Raw genomic sequence first — 13,298 nt, forward strand, 5'->3', positions numbered from 1 at the left:
TTACAATATATTGAGTACTCTCATCCTGAAACATGATGTAGATAAGATACTGGTGTAAGCTCACACCATATTAGACCTGTGGATTTTTTTGCCCAGCCCCTTGTTAAGCGTATTGTGTCTACTCTAGTGTGTGTGTGTGTGTGTGTGTGTGTATGTGTGTGTGTGTGTGTGTGTGTGTGTGTGTGTGTGTGGACTCACCTGTGCGTGTGCCAGGGTACAGCCCTGTAGTGAATCTGACAGGTAGCTGGGAGACTGCAGAGTCCCTGGGGAGAGGTCCTCAGGACTGGCCAGACCATCCCTCCACTCCTGCAACAAAATAGCACAACACATCAGGACATAACAATGTTGTTGTTGTTGTTGTTGTTGTTGTTGTTGTTGTTGTTGTTGTTATATATAACTATCAATGTCACCTTTGATAACACTATGTCTACCATGCATCAAGAATGTGGCATTTTTCTCTTCATAAGCCGGCAACACTGTCAATAGACTGTGCTGATGAAGTTGGCATCAGTTGATATTTACACTGTAAAGATATATTTACACTCCATTTGACATATCTCCCACAACAGTAATTTGTCTATTTACTCCTGAACCTGTTGATACACATACAGTACCTTGTGATGAAGATGTGGTGTGGGAAATATACACATTATTATTACCACATACCACCTACTAATGACAATTAATGAGCTTACTTAATGGGTGGTGTTCCATTTCAAACCTGTCAATCTGAAAAGGGCTTTCTTATCCAATATAGTTAGAGAGACTCTTCCATAACCCCATGTGTACAGTGATCAGTCCTTGTAGGCAGATTAACTCTCTCCATGTGAAGATATTTGACTTCAGATAAAGATAAACCTTTAGATCATAGCTAAACCGAGGTAAACCAAGATAAACGATTAGGTTGATCGGCCAGTGGTCAGTTCTCACCAGGTGTTTGTGGGTGACCGGGAGGATGGTGAGGGGCTCGTCTGGTCCCAGGAGGCTGCTCAGGTCCTGGCTGTGGCTACGAGGGGGCAAGGGAGGCGGCTTGCCCTCCAGCTTGCGGACCTGCCGTTCCCCCTTGGTGCTAGCAGTGGCGCCGGCGCTGAGCTTGCGGACAGGGTTGGTCAGCCACTTCTTCAGGGTGCTGACGGAGCGGCGTGAGCCTGGGGAGCTGGGGGTGGAGCTGCCCGAGGCCTGGGGGGGCAGAGAGGCTACAGAGGTGGAGATGCTGCCTTCACTGCCCGCTGCAGAGTAGGAGTCTGGAGAGAGAGAGAGAGAGAGAGAGACGGGGGGTCAGAGGTTACTGAACTGTGAGAGGAGGATGCGTGAAGGAATGATAAACTCTGAAAGTCAACTTCTGAGATCGAAGAGGTTTCTAGACAAATGGTTTTTTTCAAAGGGCAAAGGGTAGCCTTGCACAGATCGTTGGCATCGCAGTCTAGTTAGACAATAGATTTCTTGTGCCTGGGGGTTAGGTTTTAGCGCAGCGACTGATACACAATAAACCAGTAAACCACACAGATACACAGTAAACCACAATCAATAAAACAGAGGGAGAAGAGGATTTCCACATGGTTCTAGACGCAAGAGTGGACACTGGATGACCATTCTGTATAGAGGTGCTCTGAGGATAATGTATCTGTCTACCAGACCAGTGAGCAGTGGGGGAAAGAAAATGGTAGGTAGGTCAAAGGTAACCATTTGAGAGAACGGGAAGCAAAACCGGGAAATTAAAATAAAGAGTGAGTATAAATAGTATTTTTTTCCTCAAACACAGCTGTGCAGCTGTTAGTAGAACTATAGAGGAGCCATTGTGTAGAGTTTTGTGGAGATCACATCAGCAGTCTGCACTCCAGATTTTATATTTGGGCCGTGTGTTTGCCATACCGTATAACTGTTTGTTATAATCACATGACTGTTAATGAAACTGGCGAGAGGCAGATCAGAGGGGTTCTACTGATTTACTTGAGGTGTCATGCGACCTCAGAAATCTAAAAATATCTCTCGTCCAATCCCATCCCAGACCAGATTCTCTGATCTGGCGTGATGTCACAAGGACATGGGAAGTGAGCGCAGGCGGTAGATAGGACAGGAAGTCCACTTTAATCTTATACAAAGGAAGATCTTTGTGTGATTCTATTTGTTTTTTGTTTTTTTCTTCCTCCTCCCCCACCCTGTTCTCCCTTCCTCAGACCTCAGATAGTGTTGTTTCCTGTAAAGACGTGTGGTTGCTGGGGTCTTTTATCTGTTGTGTTCACCCCACACTTCCCATCCATCTCCCTGCCCTGGGCCTGACCTCTGACCTTTACCATCACTCTGCTACACATGGAGAAACACTCTCCGCATCCAAGGACTGTTATTGTTTCAACATGTTGAACCAACCGATATACCTGCTGGGTTTTCACACCAGCTCTGAGGTGCCCTGCTGAATGTGACAACGAGGTAGTAGACCAGACAAATGTCTCTGTATTGGGTAGTGGAGAGGATTCCTCCTTCTCAACAGGTTAGGGTTAGGGTCCCCTTCCCAAAATATACTTGGTCAGTAATCACATAATGACAATGGCATTTTGTGAATTGTTTGTTGTGTTATGTGAGAGCGAAAGATAAAGAGAGAAACCTTAGCACACTATTATAGTCTGCTTAGCTTCTTAAAGCCCTGCTTACACAAAGTGTGGCCCATTTTGTAAGCCTTTCTACATCAAAGGCAGCCAGCATAAATCCACAATCCCTTCTCAGTATTTGTGTGTGATGTGATTGGGCTTTTTCACACTTCAGGGTCAATAAATTTGTCATTGAAATACAAAGGCATCCAGTGTTCCATTCTCCTAGAATGACCCATTTTCTCCGCGCCCTTGTAGAACCTCAACCACATCAGTCTCCTTACAAAAATAGCCTTTTTTTTTCTCTCATGCCAATTGTAGTAAACACATCATACTCCTTTCATGGATGCTGATATGCATGTACTTGTGACGTGAAAGGAATATGTTCTGATTTAGTGGTAACAGCTCAACACATTCAAAACCCCTCCAAATGTGTGCGTGTCTAACACTGTCTCTCACTCACAATGTTGCATGAGGAAAACCAACTTTCATCCAGCCTCTCCTCCAGGCTCAGCACGTCATGCCATTGTTTTATAGGTTGTGTGTGTGTGTGTGTGTGTGTGTGTGTGTGTGTGTGTGTGTGTGTGCGCGCGAGTGTGTGTGAGTGCTGAGGGTGGGCTCACCACCATCCCCCACATGAAAGACTGGAGAGTGTAAGGAGATCTGTGGCTGGCAGGGATGGGGGGATGAATGGTGGGAAGAGAGGAACAGAACAGAGGGGTACAACGGAGGGAGAGGCAGAGGTCCGGAGGGAGGGGGAAACTTTGAACAAACACTTGGTCGGTATGGAAACAGAGAAACTATACAAAAGTATACAGTAAACAGTCCTACAGTACATGAAATATAAAAAGGTATCAAAATCATCAACCCATAACACAGTAACTTGTAGAGGCCGTGGGCCATATCTACTGTATGTGTTACTCTCTGAAGAATAGAGAATGGTTGTTGAAAGCTCTGGATCTGGTGTAGAGATAATGTTGAGCATTTGTGATGTGTTATTGTTGTGGTTCCCAGCAGTCCAGTCTCTCCCCTTTTCTAGTCCAGCGAGGTCATAGGTCAAAGTGCACAGACGCAACCAGTCTTCTAACCATCTCCAGACTACACTTTTACCATACAGCTGAGACAGAGGTATGATACAAGGACAAAGAGAAACATACTAGACAAAAGATACAAGATTTCAACTGGGACTGAGGATACCTTACCACTGATACAAATGCATCTACGATTGTGTGTCACAAACGGGCCATCTGAGTGTGTCATGATGATGTGATAATGCGCATATGTGTAATTGCTGAGGTTTTAGTATGGTGGGGGCTTTCGCTACATCTGCAGATGTTGCCATGGTAACCAGCTGCCGCAGTCTTTCTACCACTCAACACACGTACAGGTCACATCTCCCATTGACCCTCACAGATGTCATAGATTCTGCCTCAGTATTGGTCTGCAACCCTGTAGAAAACTACTATAGAGAATTCCATAATGGTTTTGTTCAAACGACAATGACACGGTGGACGTGACGAGAGCTTCGATAAACATCACAAAAGCATTCCCTCTCTCTCCATGCCATGGGCATACAGTATAGAATGGAGCTGATAGCATCCCCTGCTGCGTCCTCATACCACACTGCCTCTCTCTCTGTAAGCTGCAGGCCTCCCTGTCGCTGTTGTCATCATTTCCCTCCATCTGTCTCTGTCTGTCTGTCTGTCTGTCTGTCTGTGTCAGAGAGACTGGCTCAGACTATTAGACTACATACACCATCTACTGTATGATCATCCATTTAAACCGTAATGTTGAGTAGTATCAGGAATGAGCTTCTATCTGAAGGTTGTTGCAATGTACAAAGGATGGTTATGAGTATCAAGGGTGCATTTGGTACATTTGTTTTGTTTTTCCAGCCCATTCTGGAACAGCTGTTCATTGTGCATTCTCAGGCCGCTGTATACTGCAAAGGTTGTCCTTGGACAGCAAATAAGGACGAATCTCTGCAGGACCACTAAAAAACAGACACTCACATGGTACAGTATGTACAGTCACACAGGGGATGGATGGGAGCCCTGTGGAAGTTTGGTCCAATTCCCCTTTATTGATAAGTTCATAAGTGACTGCTAGTGAGCCAACAAAGTGCCTAAAAGCGTTGGCAGTAATGGAGCAGACTTGTTCACAGTGCTCCACTCCAGAGCTCTCTGGGGTCTCATGGGACCACTGGCTCTTTAGGCATCACTGGGCTTGGCAACGACACAGACACACACAGACACACACACATACACTCACTGAACACTTTATTAGGAACACCTGTACACAGTCCAAGCTAGTGTAATGGTGTGGGGAATCTTTTTTCTTGGCACACTTTTGGCCTGTTAATACCAATCAATTATCACTTGAATGCCACAGCCTATTTGAGTAGTGTTGCTGACCATGTGCATCCCTTCATGGCTATAATGTACCCGTCTTCTAATGGCTACTTCCAACATGATAATGCACCATTACACCATGTCACAAAGCAAAAGTAATCTCAAACTGGTTTCATGAAAATTACAATGAGTTCAATGTTCTTCAGTGGCCTTCCCAGTCACCAAAACGGAATCCAATAGAATACCCTTGGGATGTGGTAGTCGTAGAATGGGAGATTCACAGTTTTAAAATACACCAGAAAAATCTGCAGGAAATGTATGATACAATCCTGTCATAATGGACCAAAATCTCAAAGGAACGTTTCCAACATCTTATGGAATCAATGCCACGAAGAATTGAGGCTGTTTTGAGAGCAAAGGGCGGCCCTACCCAGTATTAGTATAGTGTTCCTAATTAAGTGTTCGGTGAGTGTACTGTACGTGCACACTCACAATCACACCTACACACACACACACACACACACACACACACACACACACACACACAGGGGAGTGGTGTTAGACGGTACTCTGCTGTGATTGTGTGATCAGCAGCACCCACTGTCAGTGTATCAGATCAAACACAGAACAGAACAGAGCTGGTCACCATGGTGCCCCCCACGTGTAACCGTGCCGTCCAGCTGAGCCTGAGAGGCTCTCAGCCTTCACACAGCCATCACCTCCCAACACAGTACTCAGACCTGAAAGGACGGATCAACATGATGATGATGATGATGATGATGATGATGATGAAAACCTTTATTGTCCCCAATGGGGACATTTTGTTGTCAAACAGCTTAGTTAGGGCAGACAGAAAACATTCAATAAATAAATAAATAAAACAGTGCAGGCTCAATAAGTAAAAAGTTCCAAGTTCCAAAGTTCCAGCTCCAGGTCTCCCCCACCCTGCAGGGCCTGGTTGTAGAGTCGGAGTGCAGCTGGAACAAAGGACTGTCCAAATCTTTTTGTACTTTGACGGGGGAGAACAAATCTGTGGCTGAACTTGCTCCTCATCCCCGCCAGCTCGCAGTACATCGGGTGGGAGGGATTGGCCAGCATGGCCGCCAGTTTTTTCCCCATCCTCTGTTCTGCCACCACCTCTAGGCTGTCCAGCCCGGTCCCCACCACAGAGCTGGCCTTCTTCACCAGTTTGTTTAGCTTCGCAGCATCCCTGGCACAGATGTTTCCACCCCAGCAGGCCACGGCAAAGAACAGAACGCTGGCAACCACCGACTGATAAAACATTCGCAGCAGCTTGTTGCAGACGCCGAAAGACCTCAGCCTTCTCAGGAAAAACAGTCTGCTCTGCCCTTTCCTGAGAAGAGCCTCGGTGTTGTCAGTCCAGTCCAGTTTGTTATTAATTTGTACTCCCAGGTACCTGTAGGAGTCCACCCTCTCGACTTCCACCCCCTTGATGGTGATGGGGGCTGGGGTCCTTCTCTTCCTCCTAAAATCCACCACCAACTCCTTTGTTTTGCTGGTGTTAAGCAACAGGTAGTTGGTGTCGCACCACTGCACAAAGCTCTCCACCAGGGCCCTGTACTCCTCATCCCTGTCGTCTGTGATGTAACCGACGATAGAGGAGTCATCAGAAAACTTCTGCAGGTGGCACTGGTCGGAGCTAAACTGGAAGTCGGAGGTATAGAGGGTGAAGAGAAAGGGTGACAGAACAGTTCCCTGGGGGGCACCGGTGTTGCACACCACCACCTCAGACTGACAGCCCTGCAGTCTCACATACTGACGTCTGTCTGTGAGGTAGTTGTGGATCCAAGCCGTCAGGGAGTCCTCCACACACATCACTGCTAGTTTGTCAGCCAGCAGTGATGGCTTGATGGTGTTAAATGCACTGGAGAAGTCGAAGAACATGGTCCTCACCATGCTCTGTGGCCTCTCCAGGTGTGTGTAGGCCCTGTGCAGCATGTAAATGATGGCATCCTCCACCCCAATGCTCTCCTGGTATGCAAACTGCCGGGGGTCCAGGAAGTCCTTCACCTGGGGCTTAAGGTGTTGCAGCACTAGCCTCTCCAGGATCTTCATGACCTGTGGTGTCAGGGCGACAGGTCTGTAGTCGTTTGGGGTGCTGGGCCGTCCCTTCTTTGGCACTGGGACGATGCAAGAGGTCTTCCAGAGCTGTGGCACCCTCCTCAGTCTTAGAGATAGACTGAAGAGATGTTGGAATGTGTCCGCCAGCTCTCCAGCACACACCTTCAGAACCCTGGGGTTGATGTTGTCTGGACCTCTGGACTTGTTCACATTCACCCTGGAGAGCTGCCTTCTCACCTGCTCAGATGTTATAAAGCTGTGAGTACAGGTGTCTCCAGGTGTGAAGCATGCTCCCTGGCTCCTGGTGTTGGTAAGGGGAGGCAATTGCTGCTGGGGTGTGAGGGGGTCAGGGGGAGTGGGGGCTACTGTTGCCAGGGGTGCGGTACATTGGAGAGGGGAGGAGAGGGTCGGGGGCTGTGGGGGGTGACAGGGGGGATGGTTGGTCAAACCTGTTAAAGAAGCAGTTCAGGTCATCCGCCTGCTCTCGGGTCCCCTCCACCACAGTATGTGGCTGCTTGTGGCCCGTGATCTTCTTGAAACCCTTCCACACCTCCTTGGAGCTGTGGGCCACTAGCCCGCCCTCCAATTTCCTCCTGTATTCCTCTTTGGCTGCTCTCAGCTCCTTCTTCACCTCCTTCTGAGCGGCCCTGGCTCCCTCAGTGTCCCCTGCCTTAAACAGCCTCCTCTTCCTTTTCAGAAGGTTCTTGATGTTCCCATTTATCCACGGCTTGTTGTTAGGAAAGCACCGTACCTTTTTAATGGGGACGATGCTCTCCTCGCAGAACTTGATATAGTCTGTGACACAGTCTAGCAGACCATCTATGTCCTCCCCGTGGACTCTCTGGAACATCCCCCAGTCGGTTGTTTCAAAACACGCCCTCAGCTCCTCCTCCACGTCTTCTGACCATTGCTGGACAGTCCTGGTGGTGATAGGCAGCCTTTTTATGATAGGGGTGTATGTTGGTTCCATCCAGACCATGTTGTGATCGGATGCCCCTAGTGGCGGGAGGGCAGTGGATGTGTAAGCTCCCTTCACATTGGCATATAGTTTGTCTAGTATTTTGTTCTCCCTTGTTTTACATGTGACATTCTGGGTAAAATCCGTCAATGTCTTTTCCATATTTACGTGGTTGAAGTCCCCATTCACAATGACAAATGCGTTTGGGTGTGCAGTCTGTAGCCCCGCGATGCAGGAATGGATGACGTCATTTGCGCGCGCTGGGGCCGCACTTGGGGGAATGTAAACAGTCACGGCCACAACATGGGAGAACTCTCTCGGACAGAGATCTGGCCTCAAACCTAGCGCCAACAGTTCTATGTCTGGAGTGCAGACTTGCAGTCATCAGGCCTGCATCATCATAAACCATTCTCAGCCCTCTCTCTCCCTCTCTCTCCCCATATCTCTCTCCCTCTATCTCCTCTTTTCCCTAGCACTGGGTGAACCCTAGATTATATTTCACCCACTCAGAGGAAATGGACACGCTTGTCAGTAGGCCGTACTGTACTGTAAGGTATGGTGCATTAAAACCCACTGTCCTCAGACAACCTGGCTCTGTTGAGAACAGGATGCCTCTTGTCTGCAGGTTTACGACCAGCGTCTCAGGCCCCTTGATTGCTCTCATTGCTCCGTTTTATTTTGGTCTCTGCCCTGATGTTTATGCTCTTGGTCTGGTCGTTTGTTTTTTTGTGCTCCTTTGGTTAATGAGTGCTGGCACTTGGCTGTTCTCCCCTCGCTGGCTCTCCTCCCTCCCCTCTTCACTCTTCGCTCCACCTTCACTTCCTACCCGCACTGCACCCTCACTGACAGCGCCGCCCAGCGGCTAGACCTCAACACCCTGCTTTTTCCCCATGTTTCCCCCTCCACCTCCTCCCCCCTCCATCCACTCCCTCACCCCCTGACAGGGTAACCTCTCTGCACTGCAGCAAGCTCAGGTCCCACCCTAAGAGACCCCTGATCCACCTCAGCTCAGCTCAGTCAGCCATAAAGGCGCTGAGACCAGCAATAACCAAGACACACACGCACACACACACACACACACACACACACACACGCACGCACACACACGTACACCTGATACAGAGGCAGGGGGAGAAGCATCTCCCGCCTCCTCTGGTCTCTGTGATTTACACAGGCCTGGCTGGGAAGCCGGCAGATTGAACTTAACCACAGCAGCTCTCCAGGAGCGGAGTAGGGAGTGTGCTCTGGTCTAGAGGGTGTCTGAATGGGCAGGAGAGAGAGAGGGATGAGAGGGAGGGAGGGAGGAGGAGGAGGAGATTGAGAGGCTGGTGATTCATGGGGGCATAAATAAAGGTTAGAACATGGCCAGGGGGAGGGAGGCGGGGTCAGCACCACCAGGCAGGGTGAAATTCAAACATTGTGTGTCTAAGGAAGAGGAGGGTCTGACCCCCAAGGGCTCACTCACAGGATGGTACTGGCACGGAATATCTGTAGAACAACAGGGCAAGGAAATATACACACATCTACATGTACACAAACACACACTGTGCACACTTTGCATACACAGACAGGCACACTTGCTTGTGTGTGTGTGTGTGTGTGTGTGTGTGTGTGTGTGTGTGTGTGTGTGTGTGTGTGCACACCTGTGCATGTGTGTGTGTGTGTGTGTGTGTGTGTGTGTGTGTGACTCAATGTGCGTGTGATGAGCTGCTCTATGAGAAAACTGTTGAGCGGGCTGGGCTACTCAAGGTCACGCGGGACTACGTAAGCTTACGCGTAGCCTACGGCGTCGACTTTACGAAGAACTTTAAATCGGCCTTTAGTCAGTGAGGGAGGTGAACAGTGATTTCCTGTCCACAATGGGCTCATGGCACCTACTAACCCACTGTCCACAGGGTTGGCTGGGATCTCACTCTCATCATTAGTCTCTTACACTCGAGAGAGAGAGAGAGCACTAAATGAAATAGTCCTCACTACAAGCTAGTGTGAAGTACACAACGTCATTATAGGCTCTCAGCCATCATCAGACAGGCTGAGCATCAACTCTCAAACAGAGGTGAGGGCTTTTTTTTGGGGGGGGGGGCATAGAGATAGGTTGAATAGAATAGATGATGCATTAATCCCATTGATGTCAACATGCTGAACTATGAATCACTGAGCCAGTCAGATCTAGATCTAGAACATAGTCGTGTGATAATGCAAACTGTCACAGGCTGTGAAAGAGATTGTTGAATCCAGTGGGAGCAAAATGGATTCAGCTGGAGTTATGGATCACTTGCAAATATTTTGACACCCTCATTATTTGAGTCAGTGTTTCACTGTGACTGTAGCAATGTGAATCTAGCCACACAGTAGTTGAGCTTCGGTAGTTGAGTCGAAGAAACCACTAGCTACGTTCCATTTTGTAGGAGAGCCGTACTTAAAGATGACCCTCTCTGCTTCTCTGCCTCACCCACTGTCAGGCTGTGTCCTCACTAGCACAACTCCCAGACTGCAAGGCCAACATACTGCTTCAATTCTATGTGGTATGCTAGTGTGGATAGTCAAGAGATCAGGGTTTGACCATGGCTGTGTCACACTCATACTGAGACAAAAAAGCATGTGCGGATTGTAGATCCATGCATGGTAAACTAAAACTTCTGTCTGTCTGTCTGTCTGTCTGTCTGTCTGTCTACCTCTGTGTGTGTGTGTGTGTGTGTGTGTGTGTGTGTCTGTGTTTACTGCGCTATAGTTTGTCCCTCTTTCTCTCAGGCTGAGGCCCATGTGTCCACCATATTTAATGATTGACGTCATCACACTAACCTTCATTTTTTTAATGCTTTGCCTGGAGTAAAGTCTGTTGATTAGTATCGAGTGGTCAGGGACAAATCAGTCAACGATGTAGACAGGTAATGAATCAACACTATAGCTTTTCTGTCCTAGACAAGGTGCAATCACTCACGGTGTGTGTGTGTGTGTGTGTGTGTGTGTGTGTGTGTGTGTGTGTGTGTGTGTGTGTGTGTGTGTGTATGTGTGTTAAAGCAGTAGTTAGCCTTGCCCAACAGCAGGGCTCTTTCAGATGGCACTGCATGGCTGGCAGCCCATTCAGGAAGTGTGTGTATGTGTGTGAGATTGTGTGTGTGTGTGCACTGATAATCATTGTGATGATCAGTTGTGCCCCCCCCCACCACCACACACACACTGCTGTTTAAGGGTATACATAACTGCCATTAAGCCTCAAGTGCCTGAGAACACCAAGCAAATTAAGAGCAAATTGTAACTCCATATGGCAGCTGTGGCAGTTCCAGGCCTGGTTGGAGAGAGTGGCTGTGCATTGAAGAGATGAATGCTCTTCTCCTGGCCTGTGTCTGCAATCTAGAAGGACATGGAGCTCTATGTCTGTCTCAGAAGATATGGTTTATACTGGTTCCATCTGAGGATGCTATGAGCTCCACTCTCTATACAACTGGGTACCTGGGTGAAGAGACAGCCCTTTCTATAGGATCCATGGTTTTCTTCACATGCTGACAGACTTTTTTCACTCAAATCAAATTGTCTAACCAAGGCTTAGTCTAAGTTAGATTTGATTTGTCTTTGATACAATCTGACGCAATGTCCATGCTGAAGTCAAAATAATACAGCATGGAGATCTTTATCCAGTATGTTCTATTAAGCCAGATTCAGATCTTGATATGAGAGGAAAGCGCACCATGTAAGCTATATCGGTTTCTCTTGGTAGTCTGTATGATTGCATTCAAGCTCAGCTTCTCAGTCCATCCCATGGTGGCCTATTTCTCCTAGCTCCCATTGCCATAGCAACTAAACCCATGTAGGAGAGGGGAGTGAGGGAAATCCACACAAAAGATAAGCCGTCAGAGAAACATGAACTCAGCCTAAATGTATATACACACACACGCACACACACACACACACACACACACACAGTACTAAAACACTTCACACTCTCAAAAGCCAAATTAAGCAGAGCCGCTCTCTGAGATTTGTGTTCCGAGATTATACTCTGTATAAAGTGAGTACACAGTGTGCTTCTCAAAAGTGTACCTGTCAGCAAATGTTTTTCAAAGACAAGGGCACTCTAGATAAGCTTACCGCCATTATAATACACAAGGACATTACAGGAATAGGGGAATATATTGAAGCACTCAAGCCACCATGGCTGCCATTGAGTAGGAAACAGAGGAGGAGAAAACAAAGGAGGATCTAAGCTAATAGATAGGTTTGCAGGTCAACAAAACAGTGTGTTTGTGATCATATCACAGACATATTGTGATCTGTACTGTACAGTATACCGTGTCTATGGCCTATGTGATGTCTGTAGCAGTGTTTCCCATTAATTACCTAGACTGTGGTGGTCCGCCATAGTGTAATTTGTCGTCGTCCCCCTTTAGAGGGTCCGAGGTCCACCCACCATAGTCTCACACTGCTGTAGATAGAGAAGAAGCAACAGATACTGGAACCACAATAGGTCTTTGTCTAACTTCATCAAAGCAGCTGCTAACTGTCATCATTCTACTCACTCCCCTATGTGACTGAGATCACCAGAGACAAAACATATTGGTCATTCACTATGTGATGACTTTTTAATCTAATGTTTTTAATCAACTATAAATCTATTACAGAGCGGGTTAACCTTTTCTAGACGCAACAAAGAGTGTTGTCATGGTCAGTCTCTCTATGAGAGGACAGTACACACACAACTATCCATGAATGTCACTAAATGTATTGTTCAGCTCCTAAACACATACACATTATCTCTGCTCTCTCTGTTATGGAACATTTCTCAGCCAGTCCTCTGTCAAGGATTCTCCAGGGAAAACAGACACGAACGTCAGCCAAAGTAGAGAGGGTTTCAACTGACAAGCTCAATACGGTGATGTTTCCTTGAGATTCACAATGGGGGAATGTGTAGCATAGTGTATCATGTACAGATGGCAGCGAGAGGTTCAAAGCTCAAAGTGGATATTGCAAATTGAATCCAATGACGCTTTATTGCATTAGTCTACTCTTAGCTGAAGGGAGCATACTATGAAGAGCTGAAATAAACACACATTGTGCCAGTTGCACAGTTTAGGTATGTGGTAATCCTGTTGCACTAATTGCCTGAGTCATGAAGGAGAAGGTAGATGAGGCTGAGAGTGGAGGTGTGATCAGAGAGGTGGAGAAGTTGTTCCTCTCCTCTCTTTTCCTTTTCTGGAAGATTATTTCTAAACAAGGTATGGAATGCACTCCTGTGTTTAATAATTTGTTCTCTCATTCTTCTCCTCTGCACGTTTACAAACACCGCCTTGAGGAAGAGAGAGAGCGAAACGCATGGGAGCAGAG

At 47.4% G+C, this 13,298-nt stretch overlaps 1 protein-coding gene across 1 annotated transcript in view; it reads right to left on the reverse strand.

Moving 5' to 3' along the window:
- Window positions 1-13,298, reverse strand: part of arhgef25a (Rho guanine nucleotide exchange factor (GEF) 25a) — a gene marked incomplete at both ends in the record, with an annotated part of 30,379 nt that overhangs the window by 10,986 nt on the left and 6,095 nt on the right. Inside the window, 2 exons of the mRNA XM_080534592.1 lie at window positions 199-306; window positions 931-1,244. Coding sequence (XP_080390718.1) covers window positions 199-306; window positions 931-1,244 — 422 coding nt within the window. The remainder of the gene's footprint in view (window positions 1-198; window positions 307-930; window positions 1,245-13,298) is intronic.

Source organism: Nansenia antarctica (assembly GCF_963989245.1).
Source record: "Nansenia antarctica genome assembly, chromosome: 6".
In the NCBI taxonomy this organism is placed as follows: domain Eukaryota; kingdom Metazoa; phylum Chordata; class Actinopteri; order Argentiniformes; family Microstomatidae; genus Nansenia; species Nansenia antarctica.